We start from the raw sequence: 21,656 nt of genomic DNA, 5'->3' as shown, positions 1-21,656 counted from the left end.
TGATTGGTTGCCTCCCACATGCACACCTTGACCAGGGGCAGGGATCGAACCTGAAAACCAAGTACATGCCCTTGACCAGGAATTGAACTTGAGAACATTTGGTGTGAGGGCCTATGCTCTAACCACTGAGAAAAACCAGCCGGGGCAGTCTTTCTATTTTGGAACAGTCTTGGAAACTGGTCTTCTCACCTCTAGCCATTCCTGTTTATTCTTCAGAGGACTCTCAGATTAATCAGCCCACAAATAACCTTATCTATTTATTCTCCTTATTAAAGTTCATTCAAAATGCTGCCCTTAAACCAACCTCTTCAGAATCACCCAGAGTCAGGGTGACAGTGCATCCCTTTTGCCTAGGACAGTCCTACATTGTGCCTGTAGTCAGGGTGGAGGAAAGGGGTTGGGTAGAGGGTTACAGTGCCCTTTTGGCTTGAACATGTTTATTTATCTTTGCTAGAACCAACTTTCTTTGCCTGCTCAACTCTTTTGCTTCCTACAAGTCTTGGCTCTCTTAGGAAACTTATTATGGAGACAAAAATTGGTGTTAGATTCACTTGTAGGAGCTTACTGGAGAATATTGTGCTAAAATCATGAAATGAATCATTTCAGAGTCAGCATAATGGTAAAATTATCTGTAATAGCATCATAGAATAGCCCTAATACATAATAGATAATGGAGTAAGTAAAAAGTTGAATTGTTAAAAAGACAATGTTACCTGCTAAGGGACAGTTAATGAAAGTAAAGGTAGGGTCCAGATTGACTTGATGTGTTAATGTAGTTTCAGTTTTGCAGACAGGCCTCTGACCTCACTGCATGGGATGCACCTTCTGAGACCTAACATTACTTATATTATCAAATGTATTCAAGTGATAGTAATCAGTATCACATGTACATACTGTTAATTAAACTACAGACTTTATTCAAATTCTTTCCATTTTTCCAAAGATGTATTTTTTAAATCTATTCCAAGATAGATTGCTTTTAGCAGCAACTATTTTGGCCAGAACAATCATAAAGAGTGAAAACTGTATCTTTATACTTTCTTGTAATTTAATTTAGGTACTTTAAAATACTTTCGGCAGTGTGTGTTGATTTATACTAAAGCCAATATCCATTATGAACCTGCCATATGTAAGGTATCGTATCATGAATTTGGGATATAATAAGAGGGAAATTATTCAACACCACCCTCTAGCTGGAAATAGAATGCTTGCAAGAGAAATAATTACATATAGCACTTTGAGTGAGAATTCAAAGTGAAGAGGGGCTTCAAAGACGAACACGTTGGACGAATATAAGATGAAACTATTTTCACTCCAGCATCTGAGAAGCAACTCTACATTCTGTTTGAAAGGCTCTTTTCCCCCTAGGGGTGGATCTGACCTCCCTGCGCCAGATGAAGCTTCAGAGACCCATGAGTATGTTAACCGATGTCAAACACTTCTTATCATGTGGAGGGAATGTTAACGAGAAAAATGATGAAGGAGTAACACTGGTAAGTTAATATACTTGACTCAGAAATATTGCTTAAGTGGAGAATTTAAGTTTATTTTTAAGACATAGAAATGACTATGATTAAATAATATATTTTTGATTACAAAAGTAATATATATTCATTGTAGAAATTTTAGAAAGCACATAAATATTCAAAGGAAAATGCAAATCACTTATGCCACCACCCAGAGAAAACTGATGTTTATATATATGTTGATATATTTTCTTCCAAGCTTCCTTCTTATGCATGTTTCCTCTACAAATTTAGAAGATTTTTTTTGCATTTATTTGTCACTGTGATTTCAGAGATGGAACTTACAGGATAATGTTTTTATTTTAATTTTAAGCAAAACAAACGATGGCTTAGTCTGGTGAATAAATTTCTAAATTCAAGAAAACATTGCTTTTTATTGATATAAGGCATAGCTGCAGTAAGTTAAAAACAGAACAATTAAATTTGGATTGATGTTTCTATAAATATAAGTTCAGTGATCAAAATATGAACATTTGGCCCTATTGACCCATAAAATTTACCTGGAGTGGGCATGCAGGGGTTAAAATTAATTACGATGGAAATATATGCATTAAAGCTCAGAGAAAATAAAGAAGTAAACTAAGACAGCAGAAAAGAGTATGAAGCTCTGAAACATGAGATGTACCGAAGGGGTTGGAGCCAATGATTTTCTACTATGGAAAAAGTATGGTGTGAGGTTGAACACAGGGGATTTCAAGCTGAACACTGGTAAGTGCAATGACCCTGAGGCAGGACCAGGTGTGGTGTGATTGATACACAACAAGGTGGTAAGTTTGGCTGAGCAGAGAAAAGGAGTGAAGAGAAGTAACTAGGGTCAGATCACACATACTGTGGGCCTATGTGAGGACAGTGGCAGTTACTCTGAGTGAGATGAGGACACATTGGAGAGTTCTGAAGAGAGGCAGAGTGCGATTTTACTTCAGTTCTGAAAAGATCACTCACTGAGTGCTGTGTTAAGGATGGACTGTATAATGGCAAGGGTGAAGCTGAGAGTTCCATTAGGAGCCTTTTCCAGTGATTTAGGAAAGCAATGGTGTGGCTCAGCCAAAGGTGGTAGAAGTTGAGGTGATGAGAAGTAGCTAATTTCAGTCAATATTAAAAGAAGTTCCATAAATTTCCTGATGGAAATGTGGTGTGAGAGAAAGAAAAGACTTCAAAATGACTCCAAGTATTTTTTGCTTGAACAACTTCAGTGATGAAGTTGGCATCGAATGAGATAGAGAAGGCTGAAGATGGAGCTTAGAGCAGGAAAGATCAGAATCAGTTCTGGAAATATAAAGTTAGAAGTGCCTCTTAGCCATCTTCATGGAGATGTTGAGTTTGGGGTTGGATATTGCAGTCTGAGATTCATGAAATGTCTGGACTAAAGAAACAGTTTGGGGAACATTAGCATATATGTGTTCTTGAGAACTCCTGACTCAGATGAAATCATGAATTGACATAGCAGAAAAGAGGATTTGGGACTATGCCTTGGGGCTTAGGCAAAAGAGGAAGATCCAGAAATGAGATGAGAAAGAACACCTCCCAAAGTAGGGGGGAAACCAAGAGAATGAGGTGTCCTGGGAGCCAAGTGAAGAACTTATGATGAAAGCGAGGATAGGATAGACTATAAAATACTGCTGAAAGGGTCAAGTAAATGGAGATGACAAATTGGCTATTGGACTTGGTAACATGGAGGTCATTGGTCGTCTTATCTAGGGTAGTTTCAGTGCAGTGGTTGGGTCAATATCCAGTTTACAGTGGGCTATTGAATTAATAGTTCAATTAACACACACACAATACACTAATGCCTAACACATTGTAGAAACCCAATAGAGACTTTGTTTCTTTGTTTGACAGAAGATATTACAACTTTACATACATTTTGAAAAATCATTGTTAAATGGCACTAATGTATTAGGCTTCAAACACTATTGAATAAAAGGACCTGACATTGTTCAGTAGGAAAGCTATTGAAATAATCAATATAGAGTAATAGATCACTCTCATTTTAAACCATCTTCAATTTTGACATTCCCATAAATGTTGCTAATAATTTTTCTGTAGTAACAATCTTCTGGTGATCGTCTTTGAGCTTTTTACAATGAAAATAGCAATGAATGGAAAGCTAGACAGTTGTCCCTTGGAAACCAGAGTATTTAGCAAGTGACAGTTATATTTGATTCTTAGGTCTAAATTGTTTAGTCTGTTATGTTAATGACTGTCATCGCTGGAGTTGCCTTTCTGTAAGGCACATGTATTTTGTGCTTTCCTGTCTATTGTTGGTGATAACATAAGCACTTTTGTCCTTAGACTTATTTCTATATCCTGAGTTGGAGTGTCAATTGTGGTTCAAAATTAGGTATAATTTTCCACACTGTTAAATTGCTGTGCAAAAAGAGATGCAATTATCAACAAAAGGCTCAATGGAATAGACTTCTAGTAAGATGGTTTTGATGTTGTCTTTTCCTTTTTTAGAATACACACTAAAATAACCAAATATATTACAGCTCTTTTAAAAAGATTTCTTAGTTTACATTAATATTATTCTGAAAAGGAAACAGAAGCCTTAGAAAAGAACACAGTCCAAAAAAGCCATGTTATAGAGCATATGAAAATTACTTCCTGAGTTTGAATGTATATATGCTCTTGGAAAATACTACTGTAATAATTAGCATATATACCACAAAGATATTGGCTGATTCTTCACTGTTTTATTATAGAATTTGATATATTACATCTGGCCTTGATACATATGCACTGTTGGAAAACAATTATTCATGAGATGTAAATACCAAGCAATCTTGTTTTCGTTTCTCTTTGTGATATCGGGAGTGTTGGTTCATCCCGTACTTCTAGTCAAGGACAATAAATAGCCAATGCATGATTTTTCTGGCCATTTTTAGGGAACACAGCTTTTATGGTTACTTTATGTCACAAAACATAGCCTCAATTTAGAGATTAGATTGTCCAGACCCATGTACTATTTAAAACTCACAACCTGAATAACGTCCAGGCTCATTGATCTTTTTAATGCCATACTCCCCTTTAATCATATGGTGTAGCTCATGAATCCCTTGCCAATGTAATAGTTTTATGCAATACAAAATGGTGCATAGAATTACATAGAAAGCCAGTTATGTTGAAATATAGTAATCATAATATTGAAATTAAATTTGTTATATGTAATGTTTGTGCTTCTTTATTAATTAATACAGTAAGTAACAGATCTAATGATTACCATGACTTTACAGTAGAGTTGGACATGGGTGATATTTGGAGATATTTGCTATAATATTAATGTGATATGAAAGTATAATTTCTTCTGTTAATTTTTCCTTAATTGCTTTAACTGTAAAATAAATCATGTAGTTACTTAATAACCTAATTGAAATTGGATTGGATGACAGTTTACTTAGAAAGAAAGGCTATGCCTTAGAAACAGGAATCACCACATCTGAAAAATTTGAAAGGTTCTCCAAACCCTGAGCTCATCACTGTAGTTCCTGAGGCCTCATTTCTGAACTTCAGGTTGCATTGAGAAACCAAGCGGGGAGAATGTCAAAATGATAGCTGCACAATCATTTTAAAGCTTGTCAGGATTCATTCATCCTCTCCAGTTCCTGTCCTTTTTATGTGTATAAAAGCATCACAGGATCACATTTTCTGTTATTTGTATCTTTCAATCTCTTTCCTAAAACACCAAATGCAGTGCTAGAACTTTAGAGCTAGTCAGTACATGTATGACTTCTGGACAAGTAGTGATAAAGTATTGACTTATTATATTTCGTATTTAAAAGTATTCATATTATAGTAGAAAGGCACATTAGAGAGGAAAATAGGAATTACATGAAAAACTGTACCTTGTCAGAGTCAGAAGGAAAACAATACATAATTAACCCATAAGCCTTTTTCAAACAATGATGACATTCACTTGTACCAAATAAATCAAAGTATATATGTTTCTTTTATTAAGGTCTCTGTATTTTAGGTTCAATACTTTATTAAATTGCTCTCTTTAAACTACTGAATAAATTATGATGCTGCTGCTTTTTAAAGATAAATAACAAAATACCTCTTTATTGCAGTTACATATGGCATGCGCCAGTGGCTACAAGGAGGTAGTGTCTCTCCTCTTGGAACATGGGGGAGACCTCAACGCAGTGGATAATCAGTACTGGACCCCACTTCACTTGGCAGCAAAGTATGGCCAGGTAAGTGAGTTTCTGAGCTATTTTATAATCAATGCATCCTTTTATATTAATTTTATTTCAAATTATGTACTAATCACTATGTAACCTGACTTTTAATGGTATGGTCTTACTAAACAAATGTTTTATGAATAAAAAAAACCATTTCCTTTTAAAATGACAAATAATAACATATATTCCTTAGGACTTGGCATACTAGCATACTGCATATTCTACTCAAAATCATTCAAGAAATGATCAAAAACATAAATATCCTTTATAATATAGACTTAACACTGTTTTCTTAATATTATATAGTTCTTATAAGTTTACTGTTTCATGAGACTGTAATAATTCTGTTTGTTTTCTACAATTAGTAGATGTAGAGTAAAATTACATTTTGTATTTTATTTTTCTCCATAAATTATATTTCATTTTAGTGAATGAGGGATGGGTAGCAATTCTTTCTCTGAATTGACTTTTTGCTATAGCTAATACATTTTTTTTTAAAATATATTTTATTGATTTTTTACAGAGAGGAAGGGAGAGGGATAGAGAGTTAGAAACATCGATGAGAGAGAAACATCGATCAGCTGCCTCCTGCACACTCCCTACTGGGGATGTGCCCGCAACCAAGGCACATGCCCTTGACCAGAATCGAACCTGGGACCCTTGAGTCCGCAGGCTGACGCTCTATCCACTGAGCCAAACCGGTTAGGGCAGCTAATACATCTTAAGACACTAATACACAAATTAATTTTTACTAGGCACCCTTATATCCTGAAGAAGGAGCAAAATCACAGTCAGATAAAATGTGTCTTGGAGAGAGAGAGACATGTTGTATGTATCCATGACAAAAGATAAAGGAATATATTAAACTAATAAAACAGGTTAGCTATATAGTAAAAATACTTTCAACAGGTTTTATTGATGAAAGTAGATTTTAAAAAATGTTATTTTACTCTGTTATGTTTAACCATAAAAACATCATTTAATGATTAATATATATGCCAGATGTGATACCTGCCAAGCCTCAGTGATATAAGGAACATAAGCTGAGTTCACTTGCTACTTCCTTCTTAAAACTTCCTGAAGTTTCCTGCCACACAAAAATCACAAGATAGAAGAATCAGTGATTAAACAGGCAGAGAGAATTAGTGGATATCAGTACTCTCACCCCATTTACCTATCACATTAGAAAAACTTCCAAACTTTGGGTTTTCTCTTATTTTTCAACTACAGCCCCGATGCATGAAATTCATGCAAGAGTAGGCCTTCCTTCCCCCGGCTGCTGGCACTGGTTTCCCTTTGGCACCCAGGACTCGGGTCTCCCTCTGGAACCCGGGACTTGGGCTTCCCTCCTGCCGCTGGCAGGCACTCGGGACCCGTGCTTTCCTAGCAGCCCTGGCTTTGTCCGGAAGTTCGTCCGGAAGGACATCTGGTCTAATTAGCATATTAAGCTTTTATTATTATAGATTACAGTTTACATTCAATATTATTTTGTATTAGTTTCATTGTATAGCACAGTGGTTAGACAGTTATATCCGTTACAAAATGTTTCTCCTGATATTTCCCGTACCCAACAGGCACCGTACATAGTTATTACAGTACTCTTGACTATATTTCCTATGCTGTATCTTACATCCCCGTGACTATTTTATCGTCCCAATCTATCCTCCCAATCCCTTCACCTCTTTCACCCAGCTCCCAACTCCCCTCTCATCTGGGAATCAGATGTCTGTGTTTATGAGTCTGTTTCTGTTTTGTTTGTTCATTTATATTGTTCTTTAGATTTTACATATAAGTGAAATCATATGGTATTTATCTTTCTCTGACTGATTTATTGTAATTTATTTTACGTAGCATAATACCCTCTAGGTCCATCTATGCATTCACAAATAGTTAAGATTTTCTTTGAAGTTTGGGGTTTCTAAATCTATGTTTTCAGCCTAGAGAAACATGGTATTGAAATTACATGGAAAATACGATTCAATAGCTGCATTTGCTTTGGGAGATGCAGAGTAATTAAGATTGATGTTCTTATTACTACTTCTCCAGTGTGCCAGCTACATTTCCAACACTCGTCATTTATTAACATTAAGTGACTTAAGAAACTTTCCAATGGCTTTATTTTTTTTTAACCCAGTTGCAAAATATTTTCCCCCCAACTTTTAGAAACCATTATTACTCACTTTTTTTTTTTTAGGTCTCCTATACTTTCTTCTATGTTCCAGACTCTCCCCACCACACAAACACACCTATATTTGAATCTGCCCAATGAAATGATTAAGCCAGCCTGTTTGGAAAGCTTCCATAGCCCCCTCATTGGCTCTGAGTACCAGCCACCACTCGCTGGCTGTGTGAACCTAATAAGCCTTAATAGTCCTTCCATCGAGCCCCAGGGTCTTCAATTAGTGACAACCATCAACACATCTGTTTACGGGGGGCATTGTTACATAGCTCAGAAGACTGTTGAGAATAAAGAAGGCAAATGCATCACTGAAGTATCAAAGAGCATATGTCCTAGTCAATTGATCCAGCTGTTAGATTTGTACAGAGAGATGTTGAACATAATGTTTTCTAGCAGTGGCCATTTACAGTGTGCAAATGAGTCAGATTTTTAAAACAATTTCACCTTTATCCTCTGCTTCTGTAGAAAATAAGTAGCCATTAATTCTGTATTTTATAAATACCTATACATTTTAGTACAAAGGTTAGGATCTGAAGATTATATATGTCTTTTCAGTTTTGCTCCATTAAACCTACTAGAATGGGTTCTTCACCAGAATGTAAGCTCCAGAACAGCAGAGATGTGATTTGTGTGGCCCACTGAGCCATCCTATAGCCAGCAGAGTAACTGAAGGAATTAAATGGACAACTCAATCAACCAGGAACTAAAAGCAAAGTTCTGCTGAGAGTTAGAGTGAGGATTTAACGTTAGGATATATGACAGCAGAACAAAAATATTCTTCCTCAATTCAAACTAAAATTAAGGAATAACTAAGAGATTTATGTTAATAGAAGATTTTGAGTAAATTGTATCTTTATTTTTTGTCAAGAATATACCATATGATATCTAGAATTATTTTAAAAATTCTTTACACTACCACTTAATATTCATTTTGGAAATGATATTTTAGGAACAGGTTTTATTTGAATTATCAATTTGTATGCATGGGAGATTTGTAACTCTCCAAAGACATTTATTGTAAAAAAATGCATCTCAGTTGAGAAAAAATGTGATAAATGCTAACGTTTTAGAAAGACTCGTGGCATTTTTAGAGTCATTCACAGCAATTTCAGTTTTTTGTAAATATCTTATAAATATAAATACCTTTATGGAAAGGTAGTTTATAATTTATAACAGTATTTATAGTATTTATTACTGTCATTTATACTTAGATGGCATATATATTTTAAAACTTCCCTTTATACATACATAAACTTTTTCATTGAGAACAAAGAAATACCTATTCTTCTCTAAAACTGAGAACTGAACAAGTTATGTGAGCAACAGTTCTTTCAAGAGTTGTACAGAAGATAAAATTTGATTCTAGCCTTGTACATATTTTAGTGTTGTTAATAGCATTGGAAATAGTATAGTAAAAGATCAGAAAATGATTGTGAAATGTTGAAATCTAAATCTCTTCAAAAGTACTTTATATCACACAACTCTTACATCTTAATGTTCAAAGGAGTCATTTGTATTCTCAAATACATTTTTACCTAAGTATGTAAGAATTGAGATATATTTAGATTTTTTTCTTCAGATATTTCTTCTTTGCTTTGGAAAAAACAACACTGTCTGGATTTCCTCCTGCCCCTCTGAGCACACAGTATTGAAAAGCTCAGTGTTCTGTCCTAGGTTCTCTCCCTTCCCAATATTTATGTCTTTAGAAGTCTTCAGAGACTCTGCATGTTCATGTCTCCCAAAGCCTCCTCTCTTCTCATGTCTCTCCCAAGTTCCAGACTCAAGAGGACCACTGCCCAGAGAGTAATTCCTATCAACCTGCCTTCAAACTCAACTTGTGTACAAAGAGAATGATCATCTTTTTCCCATTTCCCATCTGTTGCCTTCTTTTCTATTTAATCATTTACTGGGCATTATTATTTTCTTATTTTCCTCTCTTCGCCCATAACTATTAAACCACTGAGCCCCAAAACTCTTACCTAGTAAATGTATTTGAGCTATATTCATGTGTGTCCTCGCTGCCTTCACCCTCATCCAGTGCTTCAGCATCTCTACATCAGGATTATCCTGCCAACCTCCTAACAGAGCTCCCTGGCCCTCCCCCACGCCATTCTAAGTACAAAAATAATCAAACCATTTCAACTCAACATCCTGCCCATTGCTGTCGATATGTAATGCCCATGCCGTAAAATAATTTATGAACCCTGTGTGCCTGGGCTTCTGCTTAACTCTCCAGCTCTAGTTCTCCTGCCTTCTCCCACCAGGTTAGAGGATGAAGCCATAGTGAACTTCTTTCAGATTCTTTAGTATGCCATCATGCACATCCTTTACATGTTCTTTGCTATTCTTGAAAATGTTAAATGGTCAAATATGACCTAACTTTGCAGGACTACACTGTGATGGTATGCTAATGCATTCTCATTTCTCCAACCTTAAATGCCCCTTGAGGCCATGAATGTGTATTATTTACTGATGAATCTTCAGTATCCAGCATGATGTTTCCTATTTCAATCATCTCTAATGTTTCAGACAAACCTGGTGAAACTTCTTTTGATGCATCAGGCAAATCCAAACCTTCTGAACTGCAATGAAGAGAAGGCTTCAGGTAGGTAATGAGTGTCCTGGGACCACTGAGCAGTCACTGTTTCCTTCCTGTCGTATATAAGTTGTTCATCATGAGCGTAACTAGGAAATGAGAGTCAGCCTCTCTGAGAAGCTCTGTGAAAACCAGCCCAGTTTAATATGATTCACGATTCAGATGCCCTGATCCAGGACAAGGGGACATTAGAGAGCAGTTATGTTAATGGGTTACTGTGTCCTTCCTTTACAACTTGCTTTTCAGGCTTAAACTTCCAGGGAGGCGATTCCTGCAGTGTCATTACTTTAAAAGATTTTTTTGCTTTTGTGTTAACTAGTTTCTCATCAGACCCAATACATGCTTGTTCATTAAGGTATTTTTAAATAGTAACATAACAGTATTTTTTTCTGCACAGATGTTTATACTGCTAGAAATAGAGACTAATATGCTAAAGATAATTTAAAAGTTTAAAAAACTTAATTTAATGTTACTTATTTTAAAAAAATATATTTATATATTTTTGAAAATTTCTAAAGTTGTAAAACAATATTTTTTGATTTTTTTTTAAAGAGAGAGAGGAAAGAAGAGAAAGAGGAAGGGAGGGAGAGAAAGAGAAGGAGAGAGAAACATTGATTTGTTTTCCCACTTATTTATGCATTCACTGGTTGATTCTCGTATGTGCCCTGACCAGGAATTGACCCTGCAACCTTGGCATTTCGGGCTGACACTCTAACCAATTGAACTACCCAGCCAGAGCTACAGTTCTTTTTACTAGTATTCTTTTATATGTTCATATATGTAGTTTAAAAATTGATGTAACATTCATTTTTTAGCTTTTAGAAAATTTGACAACAATGCTACTACTCATAAATTACTTTGCTATATTAAAAAAGAATTCTATCCTGACAAGTGTGGCTCATTTGTTGAGTGTCCACCCATGAACCAGGAAGTCACAGTTCAATTCCCAGTTAGGGCACGTGCCCAGGTTTTGGGCTGAATTCCCAGTAGTGGGCATGCAGGAGGCAGCCAGTTGATGATACTGTACTCTCTCATCATTTTTGTTTTTATCTCTCTCTCTCTCTTTCCCTCTCTCTGAAATCAATAAAAACATATTTTAAAAAATAATTCTAAGCAACAAAGAGAAAAGTCTAGTAGAAGGAACAAAATATAAAAATTTTGATGGTAGTAATTGATCAGAATAACTTATATTTACTTATTCTTCTTGTTGCTATAACTACTAGCCTCAAATTTCTTATTTGATATACTTATAAGAGGGAGTATGATTAATTGATAAACATCTAGTTTAAGGCAAAATGAGGGATTTTTTTCTATTTCTTACATTATTGGAATTAGGTATTATTATTGAGTGTTTTTTCATCTTTGCTAAAATAAACTGATGATTTAACAAACAGAACTATGATGGCTTGACAGTTTCAAATGTTACAACAGGCTAATATTAATGATAGTGTAGTGATTTTAACATGAACAACAAAAAAGTATGTCTAATAAATATGAATTAATAGTTTTCTTCTATTTTTTAATAAATATATTTATTTTGAAATATATCACAACTTCTGTCAACTCTAGTCTAGTTCTAACATATCACAATTTCAAGTTCATATCTTTAGCTTCTTGCCCAGAGAAGGGAATAAATATGATTGACCCTTGACTGCATAGGCTCCCATCTGTCACACTTCCACCTTTAGGTCTAGTGTCAACTGTGCCAAACAGACATCCAAGGTAATGGACAGTTCTGGAGCCCCAGGGAATGACTAAATCCCTGGTCTACACTCAGCCTGACCACCTCCGGCATAGTGTATGGTGACTCAGACAATTTTGTCCCTGTTGGTCATGCCATGTCTACCATGTTGGTCATGAGAGACACAATGATGTGATCATAGTAGACCCTCAATAAACATTTATTGATTGAATGAAAATATTTCTCTCACACACAAGGGACAAAGACCAATAATGCAGTGAGAGGTTAAGAGTAAATGCAGGATATCCCAGCATCTTATCCAAGAGCAAGAAGAATGAACCAGATAAAACAATAGTGCAGTGAGAAGTGAACTTGACACATATTTTGACTGAGCAAATGAAAATTATCACAGTGCCATATTAGGTTCTTGCTGTTTTGTGTTTCTTAAACTTGGAATGGACACATAAAAATTATGTGGGGAAATAAAAGCAATTTGGGGCATAGCTGTTCGGTGAGGCAGAAATAATCTCCCTAGGTAAAGAAGCTGAGCAGCCTCCTAGTCATTATGTGATTATGATTTAACCTAAAGTAAATGATGATAAAATCCTGGCATAAGTACCTTCCTGTGGTAGGTGAATTACTGCTTCCAGCCCATAAAACCACATAAGTCAAGTTTATAGACGAAGATGGTCATGCAGTTTAGTTATGAGGGTTGAAAGGAGCAGATGACTCCATTAGGTTCCTGGTTGTTATTAATGTGAATTTTTCTCAGGATTTATTGATTTCCAGTATCATTTGTTAATAAGTATAAGTTGATTAATTCCCATCTTTATTGCTGTCCAGGTATGTTCAGATGTCACTGTTAATGTGTAATGTATAAGGAACTATCGTAATCCATATTTCAGATAGAGAGGCTAGAGTCTAGACACACTATTTTAATACATAGCTATTTATTTGTACATCTACCCATTTAGTAAAATGTTTTAGAATGCTTCCTACATGTTTTATAATAGCCCGGTCATTCTGAATGTATAATATTTTATATCATTTTGCTTCATACTCACCAAGATGAAGGAAGAGTTTCCTGACAATAAAATGACATTAAGTTCTCTCAAGCTTAGCTTCTCAATGATTTACATTTTACACATCTCCTCTTAGTGAAATTATTTTTATATATGTTTCATTTCAGTTATAATTAAAGATGCTACTAAAGTGAAAAAGACAGTATTTTTAAATGGCAGCACTGCAATTTTGTTCCTGGCATAAACTTTTAATGTTTTTATTTTTGCTACATGTGCTGATAAATTTTAGCATTTTCAGAACTATTGAAAGTAAATAGTTTTCTGTAGTTTCACCATCCACTTTTTCTTATTTTCTTATTGGTTCTTGTAGATATCGCTGCATCTGAGTTTATTGAGGAAATGCTGCTGAAAGCCGAAATTGCCTGGGAAGAAAAAATGGAAGAGCCTTTATCTGTGCCTACCTTAGCACAAGAGGAACCCTATGAAGAGATCCTTCATGACCTGCCAGCTCTTTCCAGTAAGCTGTAAGTGCCTTCTTTATACAAGGAGAAAGCTGTAGCCCTGGTTCTCTGCTGACTTAATTATTCTCATTTGTCTTCCCCATTAATCACCAGTCATTCATTCTAAAGTAAATATTAAGCCTATCTCTCAACTGAAAGCTAGAAAATTGAAGTTACATGTTAATATATTTATCAAAAGATACATGGTGACAATCACGAGTTTAGCCTACTCTTATGAATATGCTCTGATTTTGTAAAACATCACTATTTCAATAATTAGATATATTTGTCACCATGAGAGCAGAGATAATATTTTAAACACACTCCATGTTGTTGTTTTTTAGCTAAACGGGTATGTAAGGTTTCCAATGACTATCATAATGGCTAGATTTCCTAAGGTAGGAAATATAAATATTCATTTTTTTCTCTCTAAAGTATAAAACCAATGATTTTTTTGTTGTCTGAAATATCTCCTAAATACTAACACATGCTGCAAGAGGGATATACCTTAAAAACATCATGCTAAATGGACAAAGTGAGAAAGAAAAGTCCATATATGATATGATTCGATTGATATGAAATGTCCAGAATTATCAAATCCATGCAAACAGAAAGCATATGAGTGTTTTCCAGGAGTGGGCAGAAGGGGTAAAGAGGAGCGTCTCTGAATGGATGTGAGTCTTTGGAAATGATGGAAATGTTCTGGAAGTAAGTGGTTACACAAACCTGTGAATATAAAAAGCAGAGAAGTTTACACTTTAAAAGCATGTATTTTGTGCTCTGTGAATTATATCTCAACAAAAGAAATAAACACATAAAGCAAAAAAGATAAAATATAGTTCAGGTTGAAAGCAAAATCTGCTGTGTACAACCAGTGAGACCTTGAGGAAGTTGCCTCCTTGTATAAACACGTTTCTTTTCTGCCGGTGGCGATATTTCTAATATGTATTTGGGACATTCGAGGGGACTTTGAATAAATAGCACTATCTAGTTTCTGGACAATTGGAGAAATAATCAAAGAGAAAAAAGGAGTCCAAATCACACCTGCTCCATGATAGAGGGTGCAAGGGAGGATATAGCTAAATGTGGCAGCTGAAAGGGTTTGTGAGTATATTCCATTGTTGGGCAGCTCTACCAACAAGGCACTTAGAAACCAGATCAGGCCTCCCAAGGGAGGGGCTCCCAGACCAGGTCACAGTGTGGAGGAGGAGGAAGAGCTGTGCTCTCTGCAGGAAGGCTTGCTACAAGAAGGAGACAGGGGCTGAGGAGCCACTCTTCCCAGATTCAGACAATTCATTCCACTTCTTAAATGTAGCGGGAGGCCCAGAATTAGCATGACTCCATTTCTCTTCCTGGGAATTTGAAAAGATGCTGCCTACAGACATGCCCCCAAGGCCATTACAATGAATATGTGAGCTCACAGAGGAAAACTCTTATTTCAGAGCCTGTTCCATCTTGCTGGCATTCAAAAACACTTTTAATTTAAAATTAATCTAGATAATTCAGAGGCTAAAGCCATATGTAAATACACTGCCCTCTACTTAATACTAAGATATATTCATTATTGGATTGGATTGTTGTTTTTTTGATCCTCACATGAGGATTTGTTTTTATTGACTTGAGATATAGAGAAAAGCATCTATGTGAGGGAAAAACATCTATCAGTTGCCTCCAGTACATGCACCAACCAGGATTCAAACCGCAACCTAGGTATGTGCCCTGATTGGAAATGGAACCCACAACCAACTGATGCTTCAACCAGGGGAGCCACCCTACCAGGGCTGGATTGTATTTTTTTAACTTTGTTGTAAATTTTTGTGTTAGACACTATGCTAAGAACCTTCATGGGTTATCTTATTCCATATTCTAAGCCTTATTTTGTGTGATAAATCATGAATTAGCCAGAATAAGAACATCACTTCTACTGTGTCCCACCATTATTAATAAATGTCTTTCTATGTTTTAATATATAATCAATAGGATATTCCTACATTATTGGATTATCCCATATTTCATGTTTCTAATCTCTCTTTTATCCAGTGAACATTATTATGGTCTTTATTTGTTGCCTGGTTTTCAAGTTCATGTTTCAAATGAGCAGGTTAGATTTAACTCCAAAGATCCTTTCTAAGTATAATATTCCCAATCTGGTCTCTATTTGTAAAGCTTGTAGGTTTCCTCTCTCTGCTTTAAATTTACAACTGTTCTCATATTTGACTGCTGTTCCCTACTGCATTCTTTCTTTCCTGCTGACTGGGTGCCTCCTTGCTGTGCTGTCTTTTCTGTCCTTAGATATATATATTTTAGTGCCTAAATACCGTTAGTGCTGCTACGGAACCAGCTGCTGCTGAATATGCCGTTTGGTATTTGAACATGGAAATGTTCTCCTAGGGTTTTTAATCACGGGGGAGTTCTGATATGTGCTAACTTTTGTTTCTAATTTTCTATTTCATGGAGTTCTTGAGTTGGAAGTCACAAAAATTCTGCACAATGCCTAAATAGAGTAATTTACTAAACAATTGTGGGTTTTCACTTACTAATATTAACAGTAATGATAATTTATAATAACAGTAATAAAAGCTTTTTGTTGTGCAGTTAGAAGGTGTCAGGACTTGTGCAAAGTGGTTTACATGGATAATGCCATTTAACCCTCAACACAATACCTGAAAGTACTTGCTATCACTGTCCTTCTTTTTACATCACTGTCCGATATTCAGACTATAGTGACCTGAGTCAACACACACAAATATACCCAACCTTACACTGTTTCCGTGAGAAGGGCCTTTTTCCCCCTTTCTTTGTTGATTAAGGTATTACATATGTGTCCTTAACCCCATATTGCCCTCCCTACCCCATTCATGCCCTAACCCAGGGGTGGGCAAACTTTTTGACTCGAGGGCCACAATGGGTTCTTAAACTGGACCAGAGGGCCGGAACAAAAGCATGGATGGAGTGTTTGTGTGAACTAATATAAATTCAAAGTAAACATCATTACATAAAAGGGTACGGTCTCTTTTTTTTTTAGTTTTATTCATTTCAAACGGGCCGGATTCGGCCCGCGGGCCGTAGTTTGCCCACGGCTGCCCTAACCCCTCTGGTGTCTGTGTCCATTGGTTATGCCTATATGCATGAATACAAGTCCTTTGGTTGATTGCTCCCCCTAACCCCTCCCCTCTCCTACCTTCCCTCTAAGGTTTGAGCATCTGGTCGATGCTTCTCTATCTCTGGATCTGTTTTTGTTCAACAATTTATGTTGTTCATTATATTCCACAAATGAGTGAGATCATGTGATATTTATCTTTCTCTGACTGACTTATTTCATTTAACATAATGCTCTCCAGCTCCATCCATCCTGTTGCAAATGGTAGGAGAGCCTTCCTTTTTACAGCAACATAGTATTCCATTGTGTAGATGTATCACAGTTTTCTAACCCACTCATCTGCTGATGGGCATTTAGACTGTTTCCAAATCTTACCTATGGTGAATTATGCTGCTATGAACATAGAGGTGCATATATCCTTTCTGATTGGTGTTTCTAGTTTCTTGGGATATATTCCTAGAAGTGGGATCACTGGGTCACATGGGAGTTCCATTTTTAGTTTTTTTAGGGAACTCCATACTGTTATCCACAGTGGCTGCACCCAGTCTGCATTCCCACGAGCAGTGCATGAGTGTTCCTTTTTGTCTGCATCCTTGCCAGCACTTGTTTGTTGATTTGTTGATGACAGCCATTCTGACACATGTGAGATGGTACCTCATTGTAGTTTTGATTTGCATCTCCCAGACGATTAGTGACTTTGAGCATGTTTTCATATGTCTCTTGCCCTTCCTTATGTTCTCTATTTAGGTCCATTGCCCATTTTTTGATTGGGTTGTTTATCTTCCTTTTGTTAAGTTGTATGAGTTCCCTGTAAATGTTGAAGATTAAACCCTTATCAGAGATAACATTAGCAAATATGTTCTCCCATGCAGTGGGCTTTCTTATTGTTTTGTTAATGGTTTCTTTTGCTGTGAGAAGGGCCTTTTTGTTTGTGATTCTAAAAGTTCTAATTTGGCTTTAAAGAGGAAATTGTTAACTGAGTTTCACTGTTAAGGCCAGTCAGCTTTAGCTGCGACACATTGTCAATTTAGGTTGAATGTTTAGTATGCCAACTTCAGAAGACAGTCTGTAATCTGGGAGAGATTTCCCTTACTGGGCTCTGCACTTACTGGTTCTGGGGCTTGGGTAACGTAATGAAACTCTTGGCCACATTTTTCCTCAAGTGTAATATATGGGTGTTTAACCAGGCCTTTATCGCTATCTCCTGAGAGGGGAGTCTCTTGATTCCTTAGAATTCTCAAGTGTCTTTGTTATTCAAAAGCCCCTTGGATCATACTTAAATGTCTGCTAACATAGATTCTCTTATCATACCCACATTTATGACTCAAGGAGTGGGGTGGTCGCACCAGAAAATCCAATGATGTGATTAAAAGATGGGGGCATTGAGCCAGTCTGACCACCAGAAGGGTAGAAAGACTGGAGACTGAGTTCAAACACATGGCCAATGATAGAGTCAGTCATGCCTACATAATGAAACCCCAATAAAAACTCTGACAACAAGCATGATGGACTTCTTGGTTGGTGGACCGATCAGGAGGGTGATGTGCCTTGACTCCATTGAGGGAGGACATGAAAGCTCTGCATTCAAGACCCTCCCAGCCTCACCCTGTGCATCTATTTGTTTGGCTGGTCCTGATTTGTATCCTCTATAACACAGCTGTAATAATAGCAGGTATACTGTTTTCCTGAGTACTGTGAGTTCTAGTGAATTATCTAACCTGAAGGGTGTTATGGGAACCCCCAAATTTGTAGCTAGTTGGTCCAAGTGTAGGTGGCATAGAGATTCCCAAATGTGTGGCTGGCATCTGAAGTGGTGGCAGCCTTGTTGGAGAAGATGCCCTTAACTTGTGGCGTCTGTGCTAACTCTCGGTGGTCAGGCTCAAATGGTTCTGCAGTACCACAGAGCGATGACGGTGGTGATTGATGATGCCTGTCTCCTGGGCTTGTTCTTGATCTTGATGAATAGCTGAGTAGTTAATGTTTATAAAAGTGCTTAGAGCAGTAACTGGCTCATCATAATACTACATAAGTGCTAGAGAAACGACAAAAAGAAAAAAATAATGTTCTTTATTCATCTGTGAACTGTCAGCAAATCATCAAAAGAATAAAGGCCTTCTGGCTACTGACTAGAAGACAATAGAATTACGCTCTCAGCTTGGTGCTTTGAAACTGATTATAACCATATGCCAAAAACCTTATTTTCTAGTCAGCTGGAAAGAAAATCCAATTTCAGAGAAGACCAGCTTGCATCCTTTGATTAGGTTGCTTAAGGTGTGGGTCTCCAGTGTTTCTGAGTCATCTGGAACTTGGGAGGGAGAGAATGTGTTGCTCTGTTTGGGGCTAAGAAAAGTCTAAGAGGGGGCAGAGCTGAGCAGGGCTGAGGGCTATAGGAAAAGGGACTTGAGGACAGGAAGATATCCTAGGATGGTTTCAGCCAAGTAGCCATCTCCAAAGAGAAATACCCTGAGGGGATTTTTGAGTGGCACAGTATGAGTTTTGTTTGCTTCTTGACCACAGTAAAGCCTGAGACTAACAACAGGCTTAAGTAGATTTTGTGGAAAGCCTTGAAGGCACCACATTTTATGAAACAGGCTCAACTTATTGTATTCATTCAAAAGCAAGCCAACTTGTGGCTACACAGTGATTTTTTTTTTCTATTGCCTTTGTTCCTCAATGGAAAATAAATATGGTTTACATATCAAAGCAATTTTAATAAATATTTCCATTGCTCTTCATTTCAACTCCAGGACTTAGGATGGATAGGCATAATTATCTACATTTTATTTACAGAGAAACAGAAGCCCAGAGGTGTGACAGACCTGAGGGTATAGGTAGTCAGTGGCAACTGCAATTAGAACCCACTTTCTTCAGATTCGTTGTTCATATTCTTCAGTCTAAGGCAGGAACAAGCTCAGGAAGATGGTCTCAGCAACTTCATAGCCTCATGGTATGCGCAGTCTTGCCATGCAGATCTGAAAAAACTTATTCATATGAGGGAGATAGCATTTGGCCCATGCCTCATCAGTGCACATGGGGACAGTCATTGTGCAAATGGCTCCTTGTAAGTTAGATGCCCAGATAAGCACTGCAAAGTGCACTTTATTCTAAGACCCTTAGGTAAAATTGCACTAAGACATTAATTCCCTCACTTCTGCTGGTTGAACATCATATCTCTGGTTACGCCCGTAAGGCAGTTGTTGAAAATTTACTACTGATCCTGATGACCCAGGCATCTTCAAAATCAGCAGTCTCAGTGACCATTGTGCAGTAAAATAGCATCACCTGAGATAAAGTTCGACCAGACCCCCAGTTCTAGATTCTTCAGAGTCTTCATTTCATTTGGAGGTCCTTGTACTATTGTTGTAGATATCAGGGGAGCTGTGGCTGGCTATGAACACTCTGGATTTTATTAGCTTGTGGTCCAGAGGGATTTGTGACATACAAGGCACTTCCACCAGAACCTTTGTGTTTGTATATCAAAGTTTATTACTACTGTTTAATAAAAGTTGCCAGGGATCAGAAAAATTCTTCATTTATACTAGCTTCATGTATGAAAGAAATAATATATAAGTCCACTTCAAAATATTGGCACTTATTAAAAAAGGAAACTGTGTCTTATTTAGAGACTTCCCTTTTGAGCAGGAATAATATTTAAAGTGAAATCTTCTTATGCAAGCTTCATGTAAAGAAAGCAATTTTAGTTATACCTCAGACTTTGGTGTTTAATTATTGGCTTTAAACATCGTACGTAATGAATAATAATATCATTTCCTATAAATATCGTATATTAAATACCTATTCAGCACTTCAAGCAAATGTAACACTTGTCGCATTTGGATTAGAATTTTTTTGCAGATATCTTTTGAGAACTACTGAGATGAATATGATATGTTATAAAAGCAATATAAATTTTAATCCTACCACAAGTCACACATTGAAATTTTTGGGGGGTTTTAGACATGACATATTTTACGAAAGTGGCTTTTTAAATTATAAATATTTTTCTTATAAAAACTAAAGTCATTTGTGTGTGTGTGTGTGTGTGTGTGTGTGTGTGTGTGTGTCAGGGGGAGGGGGTACTAAAGAAAGAAATCAATTAATTTAAAACTCTCCAAGAACTATTTCATTCAATGTTAATATTTGGATCATTCTCTTATTTTATAGATGCAAAAAATCCCAAATTCCCTATAATAAATAACTTATGTAGCTATGTTCCAAGTGTTAAAATTGAGAAGTATTTATTCAGTCCATTACTTTAACCACCAAAATAACTGAGCCACATATGCCATTTCTTCACATTTGTTTCTAATAGATTTTTGTCTTCATTGGCCTAATATATCTCAGTAGAGTCAAATTTATTTATTCTTTATGGTTTTCTAAAATTGCTTTAGATATAATGGCCAATAATTGTTGCCTTTGTTAGTTTCATTTTATTATGCTCCTGTTTCCATTTTCAGAAATAAAATCTCAGTTCCTAAAGGCACATTTGCTCTGCATGGCATGCCTTTTATGTTCATAGAAATAAGTAAGTCTTGACTAAATCCAGTAGAGTTTAGAAATTGGTTGTCTGCTGTTATAGTCCCATCTAATTCGTCCCACAGTCAGGCTAAAGCTATCTCTTCTGCATTAACCTAAAGTACTCTTATATAATACCTATTCCATTTTCTTTATGTTTATTGAGCCTGTCATACCAAAGCTTTGTTTTAGAAAATATACTATTTCAATCTTATTTTTTCTGTTTCTCACTGATAAATTTCTGTTCCTAATAATTCTTTTTATAATCAAAATAATATTTTCTCATTGAAGACAATTTGGAAAGTTCATCCTGAAGCAAGAAAAAACAAACAAAACCAACACTCATTAGCATAAGA

At 36.3% G+C, this 21,656-nt stretch overlaps 1 protein-coding gene across 1 annotated transcript in view; it reads left to right on the top strand.

Moving 5' to 3' along the window:
• The window catches only part of MYO16 (myosin XVI), a 418,102-nt gene that overhangs the window by 65,720 nt on the left and 330,726 nt on the right, over positions 1 to 21,656 (top strand). The window contains exons 5-8 of the mRNA XM_081084505.1: positions 1,369 to 1,493; positions 5,594 to 5,719; positions 10,416 to 10,491; positions 13,556 to 13,709. Coding sequence (XP_080940631.1) covers positions 1,369 to 1,493; positions 5,594 to 5,719; positions 10,416 to 10,491; positions 13,556 to 13,709 — 481 coding nt within the window. The remainder of the gene's footprint in view (positions 1 to 1,368; positions 1,494 to 5,593; positions 5,720 to 10,415; positions 10,492 to 13,555; positions 13,710 to 21,656) is intronic.

The sequence above is a fragment of the Myotis nattereri genome, assembly GCF_964212035.1.
Source record: "Myotis nattereri genome assembly, chromosome: 2".
In the NCBI taxonomy this organism is placed as follows: domain Eukaryota; kingdom Metazoa; phylum Chordata; class Mammalia; order Chiroptera; family Vespertilionidae; genus Myotis; species Myotis nattereri.
The sequence above is the reverse complement of the archived record's forward strand: the minus strand, read 5'-3'. Positions and strand labels throughout refer to the sequence as shown.